Genomic DNA, 18243 nt, shown 5'->3' with positions numbered 1-18243 from the left:
AACCAGATCCACAGGTTCAATGTCATCTTTGGCTTATTCAGCCCTTAAAAAAACAACTGCTGATTTAGAGGGAAGCCTGGATAGCTTAGGGTTACACACAGATGCTCTTTGTTGAGCAGCTGCTCCATTTGTTCCTGTCTATGAAGGAGATGAGATGGAGACACTGTTTTCTGTTTGTTGCATCATTCATAACATCAGTTGAATCTTTTCCCAGTTATGGTATCTGTATTTCAGAAATCTTGGTGCAGAGGAGGAGTGGTAAAAGTGCAGAAAACAAATAATAATTAACTGCCAATTAATCTTTTGAAGGAGCCAGGATGTGACTCGATTTTGGCCTGAGAGTCCCTGAGACAGTCTCAGACTCTGAAGTCTTGTGTGTAAAAGCCATGTCAAAAATCAGTGTTTAGAATTTAGAAAAAATCTAAACAGAAATAGAGCAATACATAGGTTGAAGTGTGGGGAAATGTAGTTCAAGTCACTTTCTAAACTATTTCCATTTCCTTTTATGAAAAATGTGAATCAATATTGGAAGTTCAATAAACACAATCTGACAAATTATTCAGCTGAGAGCAAATTTGACTGGATACGATTGTATGGCCTTTGTTATACGAGAGGTCAGACTAGATTATCATAATGGTCCCATCTGGCCTTAAAAATCTCTGAATCTGTGAATCTGTGAATTCTCTGCTACCTCTTTTCCTCCTCAGGGTAACTGCACGACCTGCGATGGCAGAGATGACAGCAAGGAATACGCCAACATCCGCTCCGCGATGAAGGTCCTTATGTTCACCGACACGGAGAACTGGGAGATCTCCAAGCTGCTGGCTGCCATCCTGCACATGGGGAACCTGCAGTACGAAGGTACAATGACAAAACACAGGGATATGGTCCAGCGCATCTCTACTCCTTATTCTGCGTGGTGGGAGGGAGCCAAGCTTAGGGACAGAGAGCTGTATCCAGACCACCTGCCATGGTGCCATGCCAGGGACTCAGGTGTTTATTGTGGTGTGTAAGGACAAGAAAGGAGGAATAAGTCCACCTGCCCGCTGTGCAGGGCTGCCAGACTCCAGTATGCTCTGTGACATCTGCCTTTCCTGAATTTAGGGATGTTGAGTATGGCAACCAACTATTCAATAGGCTCAGGTTTTCCAAGGAGAGACTAATGGAGTATTTGACAAGTGCTTGTGTGATTAGAAATGCCTTTGTAAAGGCATCAAACTGCCCTGCTGTCAGAAATGACACGGTGATTTAAAAAACCTCTTTGGAAGACAGAAACCTAAAGCACTTGCATGCCAGAAATGTATTTACTCCATCAGTCGTTTAGGGTGGCTGGCAGAGCAGAATACAGGTCCTTTGCAAACATCAGCAGGACTCCAGCAGCCACATGAACTTTTCTCTCCCTTCTGATGGCCAGATTTTGCCTGGCAATCACACCAAGTGAGAGGAGAAAGACCCTTTCCATCACCCCATCCAACTGCTGCAGAGCTGTGTCCCTTGCTGATGAGTTTCCCTCTGTCTTTCTTCTCCCAGCTCGGACCTATGACAACCTGGATGCCTGTGAGGTTGTTCAGTCGGCGTCACTAATCACTGCAGCATCATTGCTGGAGGTCAGTGGCTCTGCGGTGCTGCTGTCCCCTTTTTGGCTTGTTCCCATATTCCCAGTGTTGTGGCAAAGCCATGGATGCTTTGGTGGCACGTCATCCTAAAAAGGACATCAAAAATAGCTCAGCCCCTAAAAGAGAGTGTTCCCCTCATTGATATAAAGGGAGTTCATTACAGTAGCCAAGACAGAGATGTCACCTATACTGAAGTGAGTTGAAATGATCCTCACCCAAACCATCCATGCAGTGGCTGGAGCATTCTCTAGTGGCCTCCCCAGCAGAAAACAGGGCTTCCTCAGGGACATCATCTCATCTCCATAGGTGCTGCTGGTCCCAGGGTATGATCCACTGCTGTCTGTGGGCTGTTTTCATGTACTTTAGGGGGTGGACATTCCCTGGGTTGATCTCAGAAGTGTGAAAAGGGGCCAAGGGGATGCAAAGCAACATTCACACTGGTAGGATACAGCTTTGCAGGCTTTGCTTTTTCATCTTCTGTCTCCTCTCCTCATTAACATTTCACATTAAGTCACAGGAACACTTTACACGGTAAAACACTGTATAAAAGTATTAACTACTCTCTCAGAATGCCTGTGACATCATTTGAGCTATTTGCCCTGTACAGCTAAGAACAGTCGTATCATTTACCTCCAGCCATGGGGGCTATGCAGTTCCTCTCTGGCCATGCACATTCAGGCCAGTAGCCCAGGGCATTGCAAGGACTCCTCGTGCTGTAGAGTCAACAGCTGTGTTTGGTGGTATCTTTGCCAGGTCGACCCTCAGGACGTGATGAACTGCCTCACCAGCCGGACTATAATCACCAGGGGTGAGACCGTATCCACCCCTCTCAGCATGGAACAAGCACTGGATGTGAGGGACGCTTTTGTAAAGGTAAATCTTAGGGCATTCCTTTCTGGTCTTGTTGCTAAGCTGAAGAAATCTGCCAGTTTTGAGACTGAAGCATCCAATGTACAGGAAAAGTGTCTCACTTGGTGCTCATGTGAGCTCAGATCAGCAGATGGCCTTGAAACTTATGTTCTTAGAGGGATGCACAGCCTGAGCCTCAGGGTTAGCTACTCAGCTGCTATAAATCAGAGCAACTCTGTCAACACCTGTAATGCCCACACCCAAATTTCAAGATTTGGGCTTGTCTGCAGCACTAATAAAGCTGAACAACCCAGGAATAGGGATAGAGCAGTTCAGCGGTCACCAGAGCACCAAGAGAGAGCATCACCTGAGGCTTTGGGCGATGAAGGTTGATGAAGTGGGTGTGCATCATTGCTGTGCTGTTTACAGCCCCATGCATGTTGTAAAACAAGTATTGGTGGCATGCTTTGGCCAACTTGGCACCTTCACTTATTGTAGGGAACTGGTCAGTCAAGCTAGCTCGTTCAACACCTAACTAGTTTGCAAATCCAGACAGTGGTGGTGGGCTTTTGGGTTAGGCTCCTCCTCCTGGTGGTACTGCCATGGCTCATACAAAAGAAATAAATAACATTGTAAAATACGCAGTTCTGGAGTTACTGAAACAGAAATAGCTCCTTCATTCGATCAGCAAACTGTTCAGCCATTGCTGCAATATTTGAGTCAGGTCCTTGTCCAGGTGAGATGTCCTTGGCTTTTATAGCAGTGCAATGTGGCTCTACTGGTCTGTAAAGACATGTTCAGAAAACAAGAAAAGGACTCTCTGGCTGCAGAGCAAGCCCATAGATACAAAATTTAAGGATTTTGCTTTCAGTTGTCTTTTATTTAGGCTTTCAGGTCTGTTTTCCTTCATTTGCATAATGGGTCTTGAAGCTTTAAACCATGCCAAGAGTCTGGCATGAATGTTGGTGAGCGTGTCCTCAGGGACCATCCAACTGCTCATCATGCTTTAGGGGAGCCTGTGCCCTCTGAACAACGGTGCTGCAGACCAGCAGGCTGAACTGCTAACTTGACTCAGTGAGCTCCATCTTTGGGATGTTGCAGGGAATTTATGGACGGCTTTTCGTGTGGATCGTGGAGAAGATCAATGCTGCAATTTATAGACCTCCTTCCCAGGAACTCAAAAGTGTCAGGAGATCCATCGGCCTCCTTGACATCTTTGGCTTTGAGAACTTCACTGTGAACAGGTATGGAGCCTGCAAAAGGAGAACCAGGTCTTAACCCTCCTTCGGCACCCCAAGATCAAGGTCTTGCAGACCTTTTACCTCTCCTGAGATGAGCAGGACTGGACTGGACAAAACCTTTTTCTATATAAGAGATTATCAGAATTAATTGCTTTTATGTTGCAACAGACAACACATTTACTTTAGTTTTTCAAGTATTTGCCACATAGTAGCCACAGCAGATAACCTCCAACTAATTGGTTTAGGCTACACACATATGATGTCTTTAACACTGTTTTGGGGAAGAAAAACTGATTATCTGAACCTATAAGGAAATTCTCATCCAGCAACAACCTTACTGAGTGGTTGATGAGGTCTGAGAGTACTGCTTCAATCATGGAGAAAGACAGAGAAGTATAGAGCGTGTTGGATCTAAAATGGTCTTTCCTTGACCTTTTCTCCACAGTTTTGAGCAGCTTTGCATCAACTTTGCAAACGAGAACCTGCAGCAGTTCTTTGTGCGTCACGTCTTCAAACTGGAGCAGGAGGAGTACAACCTGGAGAACATCAACTGGCAGCACATCGAGTTCACTGATAACCAGGATGCCTTGGACATGATTGCCATCAAACCCATGAACATCATCTCCCTCATTGATGAGGAGAGCAAGTTCCCCAAGGTGTGTTTTGGGCTCAGCGCTGCTTCCAGTTAATCTCCTGTTTTTACCCCCTTTGCACTTTTCATGCTGGCACCCCTGTGAGAGGGCTGATCAGCCCCAAATATACATTCGCCAGTTTGTTACCTATTCACAGCTTTATTGCTCTATCACATTTTCTTCCATGAGTTCAACTGTGCTTAAAACAAGTTATCTTTTCTAGTGGAAGAATATACCTTCAAGAGGCTCAAGAATAGCTGTTAAATAGTTTAAGACAAAATAATGTTAAATGTACTTCCTTTGCAGCACTATCTTGAATATAGAGCAACATGCCAGGGATATTTAATCCCTTTTTAAAATTTCTGCATTTGCAATATCCCCACCAACACACCTCTTCTCAAAATAAATACACATTGCCACCCAAGACAAAAAAATAAATGCACTATTGATTGGAAAATTATTTTAATGGGACAAACCCTGATTAAACATCAGATCTTTCTCCATGTGCACAGGGTACAGATGCCACCATGTTACACAAGCTGAACTCACAGCACAAGCTTAACACCAACTACATTCCCCCGAAGAATAACTACGAAACACAGTTTGGCATTAACCACTTTGCTGGAATTGTTTACTACGAAACAAAAGGTATGGGGCAGTTTTCTGGGGCACTGCAGGTGTGAGGGGATGCTTGGGGGAAGGTGGGCTGCTGCGATGGGTAAGAGCAGGATGGTAGCCCATATTAGTATCGTGTACTCCTTTTCTGGGTGCAATGACTTTGATCCAGTTTCAAGATGTGCCTCCATCTTCCTTCTCTTGGTCCCCCTTTCTCTGTTCATTCATTACCCCCATGACCTCTCCAAGAACAGCCAGTAGTCCAGCAACCCAGAGACTGCTTGCAGAGCTCATCCTGGCCATGTTGTACTGTGTAACCAACCTACCTACCTACCTACCTACCTACCTACCTACCTACCTATCTACCTATCTACCTATCTACCTACCTACCTACCTACCTACCTACCTACCTACCTACCTACCTACCTACCTATCTACCTATCTACCTACCTAAGTGTTGTCCCATTATTCCTCTAGGTTTCTTGGAGAAAAACAGGGACACACTGCATGGAGACATCATCCAGCTGGTGCATTCGTCAAAAAACAAATTCATCAAGCAGATCTTCCAAGCAGATGTGGCAATGGTAATGCAGGCGAGAGAAGATCTCTGTTCATGGGGGTTTTTCCTGGAAGGGGCAGGAGATTTGGGAAGAGTCCTATTGCTCTGATGCTGTTTGGGGTGTTTCCAACCTGTAGTGTGAGCCGACCATTGTGTGGTGTCATGGGTACATCCACGTTCACACCTCCAGGTCACTGCAATCAGTTTGTCAAATACTATTTTGTGCTGCGATTGCTCCTCTCCTAATTGTGTAGGGATGGGAACAATAAGGTTTGTGATTGTAGAAAACTGAGAGAGAAAGATCTAGCCCCTCCAGCTGAGTAGTCCAGATCTGTGTATAATAGAATGAGAGTGAAAACCGAATTGTTGTAGGACCAGAGCAGAATGAAGGGACAATCTGGCTGTCCCTTAAGCACTGTGGCAGGACTAAGAGGGACCAGCCAACAGTCACATTTTGTTCTTACAACAGCAGAGAGAAGAGACACCAGGCATGAAACCTGAACTTTAAAGCCCCAGTCCTCCAGAAGGGTTTGTGCTTGCTCCATGCTCAGTGTAGGATGAGACCACGTGCACTGAAGCTTTGGAGAAAGGCACAGTTGCAACCTTAAATCTTCCCACCACATGTGAGCATTGATCACTGGGATACCAGCTTAGGTGCTGTGATTAGTGACTATTTCACCATGAATAACACAAATATTTGATGTTTTCTCAACTAAGCTGAACATCTACACCTCCCTACTAAGACATTATCAGCCCTGCTCCCAAAATTAAAGGAGGAACCACTTTAAAATATCAGCCTTGCAGAACCTGAAGATCTACAGAGATAGGTCATTATGGCCAAATCCTCCAGGCTTTCCCTAGGCAGAGCCACAGGACTGCAAAGCATTTGAGGATAAAGTTTTCCAAAGCAACTAAGTTTTTCAGAAGTTGAAGTCCTGTTTCCAGATTTCAGCTAATGCCACTGATGATCCAAGGACTTTCAGCAGTGCCAAACAGATTTAAGTGCTGAATTCTTTTGCCTGCTAAGGAAATGTTTAAATTCCCAATAAACCACTTTAAAAAGGCTACAGACACTTTTGCAAGCCTTTTTTGTAACCTTTAGCCATTCAGTTTTGCTCCTGCTGAAATGAGTCATCAAAATATTTTTTACTTCATTAGGAACAAGATAATGTTTATTAGCCCTGATTAAGCTACCAATTGGCGTGACAGTCCTGGTGGGTTCAGAGCTATCCAAAGATGTGGATCTCCCTGATGAACTAGGTGCTAACTCCCTTGGCATCAGTGCTGCTGTTTACTTTGCTTTTTATTGCTTGTTCCTCACTGCTTTTTATTTTCAGTGCAAGCTTTGCAGTTCACCTTGGAAATGATTTCTTGCTTCTTTGGGCAGAGGAGAGATACACTCTGGGAAACTGATGAGCGGGAGCTTTCATGGTTACACAGTCATATAGACTTCTTCATGGGAACACCTACCAAGCATCTTTGAAAGATGCTGGAAGTATATGACAGCAAAACTGAGATTTTTTTCACCTGGGCATTGTCTAGGACCCAAGAACTGAGATGTTTTAAAGCATCAGAGCACTTTTTTTTGAAATAAAACTTTCATAGTTCCATTAAACATCTTCAGAATCTGCCCTGAGTTGTGGTTCCTGGTCTTTGATACTTTAAAGATCTCTGCTTTCCTTTTTTTGAATGAGAGATTTGTAACCTGACTGGCATGGAAGAGGAGCAAACACTATGTGCCAGCTCCTCTAATCACGCACAGTGTTAGTGTGACCTGGGAGAGCGCAAGCCCTCTAAACACCACACACAAAAACCTGCTCAGACAAGCGGGATCAAACATGGGGATGAGATTATTTTGCCATTGCTTTCCACCAAAATTCAATAATATTTGCAGTACCTTTCTTAAAATGCATTCCCCAAGAGAAGGAGCGGCTGAGGATGAGTCATGGGAATTGATTGCCTGTAGCAAAGAGCTGGGGAAATGCTCATCTTGAAGGTGTACACACCTTCCCCGAGCATCAGCAAGATAATCCGTGGAGAAACCTTCCAGAGACACTCAGACCAGGTCAATTAAAGCTAACATCTTCTCTTAAAATGATAAAAGTGGCTGCTTTGCTAAGGTCTAAATCAAATAATGAGGCAATTTGCTCAAGAGCTTCCAAGCTTTGGTCTTCAGGAACTTATTGATGAGTTTGCAGGAATTTGTGAGTCGGTGAAAAACAAGTCCATCTGCTTTACATTCTTTCAAATGGGATCCTTATATGCCAGAAACTTGAGGAAGCTAAAGATCAGCGAGGCTTGAAAACGGGTTGAAAGTGTGTATTTGTATATCGTACTGACTGTTGGGTCCCTGAAAGACCTAATATTTGTAGGCAATGAAACTTGTGTGGTGAACTGGGTATTGCTGGAGCACATGGGGCTGTGCAGCCCAATTTGTGCATGCCCACCATGGAGGAGGTCTATCCGCATGTGTTTGCTAAATCGGGACATTGCTTTGAGCAGTGCCAGGTGAAATGATGGTTTCAGTGGGAATTATGCACCATTCCTCTGAGGAATCGTCCGGCAGTGATGGTTGCTCAAGGAACAAGCAGAAGGAGCAGTGAGGCGTAGAAACCAGTGAAGGGAAAAACAAGTAGAGGGATTTTCCTTTTGCAAAAATTTCAGTTCTGTAGAAACTATCTGATTAAAAGTTGGATTAAAATCAGGGAGGGAGGGATTTTTTTAGAAATTTTGTGATTTTTTTTTTTTTCCTTGGCGTCTTCCCAACCACAATCGATTGAGAGCAACCAGTCACAGTAGAGCAGGAATGTGTGAGGGTCAGGAATGGGGGTGGCTGAAACTGGATGGATAATGAGTGAGATTCAAAGATGTAGAAGAGTTTTCTCTAAGAGGCAAGAGCTGGACAGTGGCAATTCCCTCACCTTCAGGGATGTGAATGTGGAAACAAATGGGAAAACCAGGAGGGGGATAGACAAAAATCTAAGAACTAATGCATTTTGTTCATGAGATGTTTTAACAGCTGGACCTCCAAGACTAATGATGTCAGGCTCCCATTTCAGTTATTCCTTCTTTTCACTATTTGCTCTTCTCTGTCTCTGTTTGTTTTTTGGTTTTTTTTTGTTTTTCGCCTGTGCTTCATGTAGTTTCTCTGTGGCTATGCATCCAGCACATTTGGCCAGTCGCCCACACCCACACCAAAGGTAAACGGAATACATGAGTTCCTCTGTTGTATATTCCTTGGCAAGGACTGTGCTTTGCTCCTGTTGGTTTATTCCTCTTCCTACAATGTCTATAGAGGATGCATTTTAAGTGACCAATGTGATGGAGAGCATTTTTATGGCTTGCTGAATAGATGCAGGTGTACGACTGTTCCATTTATTTCTAGGATTCAACTCAGAAGAACCATGTAATGTTGGGAGTTTGGTTTTGGATAAAATCAGAACCAGCCCGAGCCAAAGTTTGGGGATTTTTTTCTGATATTTGAATCATTTTAATCAACTGGATCATCAATGGGACTTGTGTGTCGCTTATCATGGTGCCACCTTTGGTTTCAGTGGGACATTATTGGCCCATGCAAATGCAAATCTGGCCCTGTTTTGCCTTTTTTGGAGCAGGAAGATGACAGTTCCTATGTAAAGAGAGTCTCCTGGATGGCATTTCTGGATTGCTTGGAAATGTCATAATTCTCAGAGGAGGGTATAGGTCTTGTTCAGGGGAGAGCTCAAATCCGAGCCTTCAAAGACACAGTTAATATTGGACTTTGCCATGATCATCCAAGCAGGCTCTTGGCACCTTTTTAGGTCTTTTCTGTTGCATCTTATCTCCTGACTGGTTCTGATGGCTTCCCAAACCCTTCTTGCTAGATATGTGGCCACAGTGCAGCATATTGTGTGCTAAAGATGTTGTGATGTTAGCTTTGCTGCTCTGCTCACATTTCCACAACAATCTCTCAATAGTCAGAGGATTATGTTAGAGATGGACCTGACTCTCAAAATTCAGATCTTTGCATGGGGCTGAATTTCAATCTCCTTACCTCTGCAGTGTCTTGGGGTGTTTGGACTTGGAATTCCAATGAGGGGGTATTTGACCCAAAATGACCCAAAGTCATTCATTCCAGAGCTGGAATCCTTCCCCTCCATATCATGATTACAAATGGTTTTGATTTCAACATCTCATTGAGCACCCCCTAGAGTTGTAGCAAAGCCACATTCCAAAAAACATAATCCTTCCTGAGTTAGGATATGGTGAGATTAAGCCCAGAAGATACAGGGAAATGGAAGAAATAACACTGATAATTTCTCTGAGTTTTGTTCTTGTTATAGTTGTTCTCATAATATAGCCTCATGTTCTGTAGGTTTTCTAATTAATAATAATTGATTGTATTTGTTAGGCACTTGAGCAACGCTAGAACAACCAAGCCAAAATAAAAAAAAAGATTTTCCAAATATATCAACATCAGTAAGTTTCATAAAATGGGGGTTTAGTTCAAAACAGTGTTGCTTGGCACCATTATGTAGCCTGTGCCAACTTGGCATCCGAAGGCACCTTCCAGCCTATAGGACAGAGACTGTCTCCTCACTATGTGCCACCACAGAACTTGCCTCAACTTTCAGTGGTTGCCTGAGGCCACCCCAGTGACATTTCATATAACAAAAACAATAAGCAATGAACATCATTTTTCTCAGACTTCAGGAAAAAAAAGGCTGAGAAACAGCATGTCATATTGGCGTGGCCCAATTTAGTTATCTTATAATATTAAAGAGATGATAGGATGGTCTTTGTCCAGAACCTTTCCCCAAAGTATTGCTCGTGATATATGCTTCTCTCTCCTTCCCTAACTCACCTTGAGTAATTCAACTTTCTATTCCTACCTTTCCACTGAAGCAGGTTGCCACCTCACTGGCAAACCTAGTGCTGAGCAGGGTGATGGACAAGGTGAGAAGGGACATCAGGAGTAACTCCTACCAGTTCTGGCTCTGTGACATTTCTCCTTGTATTTGCTTTTCTCCTCGCTTCTGTTTATTTAGTTTAACTGTTAAAAAGAAAAGGAAAACAAACAAACAAACAAACAAAACTGGTGACTGCCCTAGGTGGAACTCTGGGTCTGTGTTAAGACTGTCCTACCCAACATAACTTTGCATCCACCTTAACTCACTGAATACACAGGGTGCAGATAAGACGAACTGGTCATTGCTTTCTCAGCCCTGGATATATGATAAGTACCTAAATATGTCCAGGACACCAAAGGAAGGAATCTGAATAGGTCCCTAGAGATTTACAGCTTCACGGAGATGCTGTGATATTTGCTGATGCTCCAGCTGTGCCACTGGGGATCTCAGACAACCCTTGTTGGCAGAACATCCCATTCTGTCCTGATGATATTCTGCCTTGACATGTGTCTTTCTGTTACCACAAGCAGGTCTCCGCACCTCTAAAGCCAGACTGGCTTGAGGTGGCAGAAAGAGGTGGCATTGAAGCACACAGAATCACTGGGTTGGGTTGAGTTGCCTGGGTTGGAAAAGAGCTCAGAGATCATCCAGTCCAACCCTTGGTCCAACTCCAGTCCATTGACTAGATCATGGCACTAAGTGCCATGTCCAATTTCAGTTTAAAAACTTCCAGGGACGGTGAGTCCAGCACCTCCCTGGGCAGCCATTCCAATGCCTGACCACTCTCTCTGCAAATAATTGCTTTCTAATACCCAGCCTAAATTTCCCCTGGCTGAGTTGAAGCCCATGCCCACTTGTCCTATTGCTGACTGCCTGGGAGAAGAGACCAATCCCCACCTGGCTAGAACTGCCCTTCAGGTAGTTCTAGAGAGTGCTGAGCTCACCTCTAAGCCTCCTCTTCTCCAGACTAAACAAGCCCAGCTCCCTCAGCCTCTCCCCATAGGGCTTGTGTTCAAGTGAAACGTTTAAACATCATACTGGTCTGCAGGTCTTTCTGAACTTCTCCTTGGAGACGGTGCTTCTCTGTAAATTGTGTAATTCTCTTCTTTTTGTTATTTATAGCTTCTGCTTTTTTTTCCCCTTTGATGATGGGCACAGGCTCAGTGACTACCCAGTGCCACAATTTGGGATACAGCACCTATGAATCCTGCTCATTCTTCCCCATGACACATAGATGGCGTCCTCCTGTGTGCTAGGCTCTGTATGAGCACCAGTGAAGAGACAGTCTGTGTCCCAAAGCTGCTACAGTCTCAGAGTTCAAAAGATAAAACATGTCTGGCTAGGAGAAAAGGAGAATGTATTCAGCTCTTTCTCCTTCAGACAGTGGGGGCTTGGTCTGTTTTGAGCTAAAAAATGCGGTGAAACCTGTATTTTCAGTGCCTCACTAGACTGTGTTGGCAGGCTGCTCCACTCATTTTGGGGCCATTTTGTTGGAATAAGGGAAGAGGCGTGATCCTCCCCATGCTGGTGTTGAGGTGAGGCAGGAGGAACCACAATATCTTCAGTGGTGTCACCCTGTCCCTGACAGGAGGTAGATGATGAAAAACACTTGCCTGAGGTTTTGTTGTGTATCCGAGAGCCCAGATAGTGCCCATAGGGCTGGTGCCCACCACTGAGAGGGGTCTGTGCACAAACATCAGGCCCAGGAACAGGGCACTGGAACAGGCTGCCCAGAGAGGCTGTGGAGTCTCCTTCTCTGGAGACATTCAAGCCCATCTGGACACCTTCCTGTGTGATCTGCTCTGGTGACCCTGCGTTAGCAGGTGGGTTGGACTGGATGATCTCCAGAGGTCCCTTCCAACCCCAACCATTCCGTGATTCTGTAAATGGATGGGATGGTGCAGTCTTGACAGGAAGAGCTCAGACAGCTCTGACAATTCAGATAGCAAGACAAGCTGCATTCTGGCTGCCATCCCTTTCCTCCAGCCCCTCGCAGCAAAAAGCTCTCAGGTGTAAGGATGGAGATGGCTTTTTACCAGAGCTGGATGTGTGCAAGCAAGAAATGCAAGGCATCAGCAACCCAGAGAGGCAGGTCTTGCTATCTGCAAACAAACCACTCTTGCATTCCCTTGTAGACCCTTGTACAAAGTCTTGCACCCTTCCTACCACCACAGCTGAAAAACGACCTCTCCCAGCCAAGCCAAAATTGACAAACCTGGCCAGCATGCAGTTGCTTCAGATTTCCAGCCCTTCTCCTGCATCTGTTGCTGCTTCTAACCCCTGTGGTGATCCTTTCACCTTACACAGAGGTGACCCCTTGCACATAATTAGCAATGTGATAAGAAAACGTTAATCAAAGCTATCCAAAACAGGTTACTTGCTGAAACAGCCTATTCCTCATCAAATCTGTGACAGAGTGTGAGCACCAAGCTCTGCACTGCTCTGCAGGTAGCAGCTGCATCCATTAATTACTCTAGATTTATTCACGGTTTGTCCTTTGGGGGAGGATTTTGCTGGGAGAGATCAGTGATAGCCCCTGCCAAGCTCTCCTGGACAAGAAAGCCATTTTTGTCTCATATGTGCATGAGCTGGGTTTTCTCTTGTTGGAATTCCATGATGACTTTCTGTTTGTGTTCATTCGGTTTGTTTCATCGTTCGACCTCAGCTGTTCAAATTCCCTGCCCATGACAGGGGACTTGGACTAGATGATCTTCAAAGTCGCTTCCAAACCAAATCATTCTGTGTTTCTATGAAATTCCTGGGAGTGGCAATGTTATCTGACAGGTTGTTGGTGTAATACAATGAAGCACATGTAAATATTTTAGCAAAAGTAAAACTAAAACTCATAATCTTGCAAAACATAGCAGCAAGGCCAGTGTAAATGGGGCCTTTGCGACTCCATACATGGCTTGACCACCTGCAAAAAAGAGGATGTTTGGAGGAAACGTGCATTAAAATCCTGCTGGAATTGTCCCTTTGGCAAATCTCTGGCCACCAGGTCATGTCACAGTTTGCCCTATTGTCAATTCAGAGGAAGTTGCATTCTGGTACCCAGCTCTTCCTCCAACACACTAGTAGTATTTGCTGCCCCATGAACAGCAGACCTTATGAGACATATAGCACCACTATGACTGATGTGTGTTGAGCTCAGGTAACAGCAATTGATGCATAAAACGAGCTGGGGGCTTCATTTAGATTGAAGCTGGTTTAACAAGCTTCTCCCAGGGCAGAGAGAATGGGCTATTAAGGGAAACCTTTCCATTCTGCCTTAGAAATGCCCCGAACTAGAGATTAGATTGTTAATTTAACCAAGGTAGCTAAAACAAGCAGAATACTCAAAAACTTCCTGTTGCACACTAAATACCCATTTCATTTAGTCCAGTTAATATTCTTTTCCAAACACAACTCCAATCTTCCCTGTAGTACAGGCTGAGGAATATAGACCAGCAGTTTCTGGAGCTGTTGCAGACTGAAAGTGCCCCAGCTTATTTGTCACCCTACATGGGTCTCTGCTCATATACCCTGGGGAACAGAGGAGGCTCAGCCTGACATGAGGAACCACATCAGTAGGGTTGTCATGACCATGCTGCAACGCATGGGGACAGGGAAGACTAAGCTGTTCCAGAGGAACATCTCTGGGCAAATGCATCACCCCAAGCTGCAATCCAGGGGGTTTTGGTGGTCTGGAAAGGGTTGTTTGTTCTTATGGGCAGATCTTCCTCACAGATCTGCATATGGAAGTTGGGATCATAGAATCAGAGAGTAGTTTGGATTGGAAGGGACCTTCACAGCTCATCCAGTCCAACCCCTGCCATGAGCAGGGACATCTTCACCAGCTCAGGTTGCTCAGAGCCCCGTCCAGCCTGGCCTGGGATGTCTCCAGGGATGGGGCATCCACCACCTCTCTGGGATTGCCAGTCATGCAGGGAGGCTCGAGCAGGAGAAATTAAATTATGGCACTTTTCCTCACTATGTAGAGGCGTACAGAGCAGGTTGCCAGAGCCTGGCCATTGCTCGCCAGCTCTGCCCTGTCCTTCTCCTGCCTCAACGCTCAACCACCTCTGTCCTTGCTCCCTCCTCCACTCCTGGCTGCCATGGGAGGTTCCTGAGGACGTGGCCGGAGGGAAAAAGCTTTGTTATCCTTTCATTTCCTGACCCCGCTCTGCTGTGGTTTTGCAGGGAGCAGAGACGAGGAAGCGCTCGCCGACACTCAGCAGCCAATTCAAGCGGTCCCTGGAGCTGTTGATGAGGACTCTCAGTGTCTGCCAGCCCTTTTTTGTCCGCTGCATCAAGCCCAATGAGTACAAGAAGCCCATGGTAAGTCCTGCTTTTCCCTCTTTGTTGTATTTTTGTACGGGAATGCCTGTTGGGTGACTCTAACAGCAAAACCAACCCACACCTGTTCTGCAAGTGACGGAGTCACCAAAGCATAAGCAAAATCAGTCACTTGCCTTGGGATCCAACAGCACCGTAAACATTTTTGCAGAGGTGAACACCCACACGCTGCCCTTCTTCCCAAGGGCAATCTCAAGAAATTCATCCTGACGACCTTCCTGCTATAGGGGTAGGGACCACCCTGCCAGACACGTAGGCTGAACTATACGGCCCTGGTTTCAATCCTGTGGCAGGATCCAATGTTTCCTAAAAGGGATCCCCTTTCCACGGGGTTTTCTACATAAGTCTTTGCTTCTGAGGGATCTCCCTCATATTCACACCCATTAGATCCTTTCAATTTCTTTTTTTTTTTTTTTGCACCAATTGTGAAAGCACAATTTTGCTAAAAAAAAGAGGCAAAATAGCACAGAGGAAAGGTGAAAGTCTCTGATTCCCAGAGAATTGTTCCAAAAACAACAAACGCTCTCGGGACAAACTTCATGGAGCAAATGAAAGGGAAGGAGATGGTTGTAAATCCCTCTGACCACAGACTTCTCATGGAGGGGACTCGGAGTTTTGCAGAGAAAGGTGTGTAGTGACCACCCCAGTCCCACTGTCAGCACCTTGCAGGGCTGGACCCTGGTGCTGTTTGCAATCACTGTCAGCTGCTCACTGTTCTTAGTACTGATACTGTGTGGGAAGGAAGAGCTTTATTTAATAATAATTTTAGTCATTTGTTTCTGGGAGTCATTTTGTCATTGCCTTTGCGTCTCAGTAGTGGTTAATCTAGCCAGATCTGGAGTTTTATCTAAAGTCAGTGCCTGTTAGCAAAGCTCAACTGAGTGCAAAAAAACCCCATAATACTGAATTTCAGAGCTCTTATATACAAGAGGTGTTTGTTTTAAGCTTATATTTGCTGTTCAGTGAACCTCATATGATGCGGGGTGAAAGGTTTTTTCATCTCTCAGAGCAGTTTACTGTGCACTTATCCTGCTTTTGGTGAGCGTAAAAAGGCACCTAATATCATGTTAATGGAATACTTTGAATTAATATTTAACAATATGTCTGATCTGATATTATCATCTGAGCTGAGATCAAACCAAGCCCTTTCTTAAGAACATGGTTGATGTTGAAAAATAGGTGTACATCGCGAACTGATGTTAACAGATTATTTTTAATGCCCTGACTTTGAGCTGCTTTTACACCTGGATGTCTGGGAATAGGTCTGGCATTTTGTCCCCTGTGTAGCAAATTAATGTTTCATCAGCCTTTGCAAGCTCTAATCCAGAAGTCTTTTTCCACCCCATTTATCCACAAAACTTACGGTGGGACATAAAAACAACTATAAGTTTGAAAGAATCAGAAAAAGATAACTAATCTCCCCGTTAAAGTAATGAGTGGATGAGCTAACACTGAATCAGGGACTGCAGTGCTATAAGAAATTCAATGTGATTTCTTGCTAAACTTATTTTTGGCCTTGGTTTAATAATACAAAAGAGGGGAAAAAAGTCCCAGATAAAATCCACAGAGCTAGGCAGACCGACTGCAAAAGAGAACTTTTTCTGGGAGTTCATTTTCTGTCCCTGGCTTTGAAGGAAAGTGTTCTGATAGTGATAGGAAATGGGATAGTGGGAAGTGAAAGGTCAGTGGAAAGTCCTGACTGTTTGTTACTTTATGTTATTTTAAAACTTTTGCTTCCTTCTAAACTGTGCTTTGGGGGGTGGGAAAATTTGTTTGCATCAGGATGCTGGCTGGAGTTCTCTGAGCGTTGCTCTGTAGTTCTGGTTAGTACAACAGAAATATTAATATGTGGCATGAATTAGGTAACAAACCATGCAAAGAAAGTCAAAACTGTTTCCAACAGCCTGTGCCTCCTCAGGTACTGATGCAAGGAGAACATAGTTGCCCATATGTGCCATGAAGTAGCCCTACCAGCTCTGGAGGGTTATTTGCAAACCCACAACCACTCATAGACCCTCCTACTTCATGGCAGTGCAAGACAGAGGAACACACACCTCTTTCCTCTGCACCCTTCTTGTCCCCAATACCCACTTTAGATAGAGACAGCTTGAGACCAAATCTGGATGATGCTGCTTTCTGCCTTTTCCTCGCTGATCCGTTGTCCTCTCCTGGGAGCAGGTTCTGTCTCAGTTCACTCCAGCCCTTTTGTTGTTATGAGCTAGTCAAAAACCTCCCTTCAGGGGTGGGGAGGTGGGTGTATCTGTAGGGCAGATCCTCCTGTCCCAGGAGATGCATCTGAGACACAGGGATGTCTGAGATACAGGTACATGTCCATCTCTCCTCCCTCACTTTAGGGAGCGCCTGCGTGACTCACATTTTAGGTGCGTACATCCATACATGCACAGATGCCCACATTTTGGACAGCTGATGGGAGGGCAGATGAATAACACCATAGCAGTAACTCTTTGGCCCAGGCTGGGATTTACTGTCCTGACTTTCTCTGGTGTGCGAGCACCACGCGACGTCTGCCTTTATTTTACACTTGGGTTTGAACACTTTTTGGATGATCCTGGCAGACAATGTCAGGCAGCAAGAGGGTGATATCAGGGGCTCCAGGATCCTACTCAATCCACTAAAGCACAAAGCTGATGGCAGGGGTTTTCCTGAAACTTCCTTCGCTTCAGCAGAGGCACCTAAAGCGAGTGCAGCCAGGTTTATTAACAAACTGCAAGTCTTATTAGGAACAGATGCAGGATCTGGGGGTATTTAGTCTGGAGGAAAGGAGGCTGAGGGGAGACCTTCTCACTCTCTACAACTACCTGAAAGGAGGTTGGAGCCAGGTGGGTCAGTCTCTTCTCCCAAGTAATAAGTGAGAGGATGAGAGGAAATGGCCTCATGTTCTGCCAGGGGAGGTTTAGATCAGATATTGGGAAAAATAAAGGGCTGTCGGGCATTGGAACGGGCTGCCCAGGGCAGTGGTGGAGTCACCATCCCTGGAGGGGTTTAAAAGACACATAGATGAGGTTTTAGGGACATGGTTTAGCACCAGTGTTGGGTTAACTGCTGGACTCGATGATCTTAAGGGTCTTTTCCAACCAAAATGATTCTATGACTGGGTTACCTTCAACTGCTGTCTGGCCTTGAAACTGTTCTCTGCTTGTCAGGAGCAGCCGCAAATGCTGGTCTGATATTCGTTCTTTTCCTAAAAGCCTCAGCTGGTCTCAGTTCTGGCCTGTTCATTTTAAGCTCCTCAGATGTCCTCCTGGGTACAGGGTGGTTTGATGATAACAGGCTTGTCTCAGGGCCTTGGCATCTCCAAGGCTGCACTCTTCCTTTGTGTGACTTCATGGTGTCACCTACCCTACCTGGTGTAGGCACCCTAAGACCTTTAAGTATCTGAGGCTTCACTGATATGGTCCTCTGCTTCCTCTGCCTGCAAAACAGTATTGCCCTGCACATACAGGAGTGCTCTGATCATGCTGGTAAAGCCCAGAGTGGTGGTCAGAA

General features: G+C 45.1%; 1 protein-coding gene across 2 annotated transcripts in view; it reads left to right on the top strand.

Moving 5' to 3' along the window:
• MYO7A (myosin VIIA) overlaps nt 1-18243 on the top strand; it is a 70323-nt gene that overhangs the window by 13131 nt on the left and 38949 nt on the right. For both annotated transcript variants that reach the window (XM_082070459.1, XM_082070460.1), the window contains exons 7-14: nt 708-861; nt 1531-1607; nt 2370-2489; nt 3567-3709; nt 4152-4362; nt 4851-4986; nt 5431-5537; nt 14581-14718. In XM_082070459.1, the coding sequence (XP_081926585.1) occupies nt 708-861; nt 1531-1607; nt 2370-2489; nt 3567-3709; nt 4152-4362; nt 4851-4986; nt 5431-5537; nt 14581-14718 (1086 nt within the window). The remainder of the gene's footprint in view (nt 1-707; nt 862-1530; nt 1608-2369; nt 2490-3566; nt 3710-4151; nt 4363-4850; nt 4987-5430; nt 5538-14580; nt 14719-18243) is intronic.

This window comes from Streptopelia decaocto (assembly GCF_964273445.1).
Source record: "Streptopelia decaocto genome assembly, chromosome: 1".
NCBI lineage: Eukaryota > Metazoa > Chordata > Aves > Columbiformes > Columbidae > Streptopelia > Streptopelia decaocto.
This window is presented reverse-complemented; position numbering and strand designations above follow the sequence as displayed.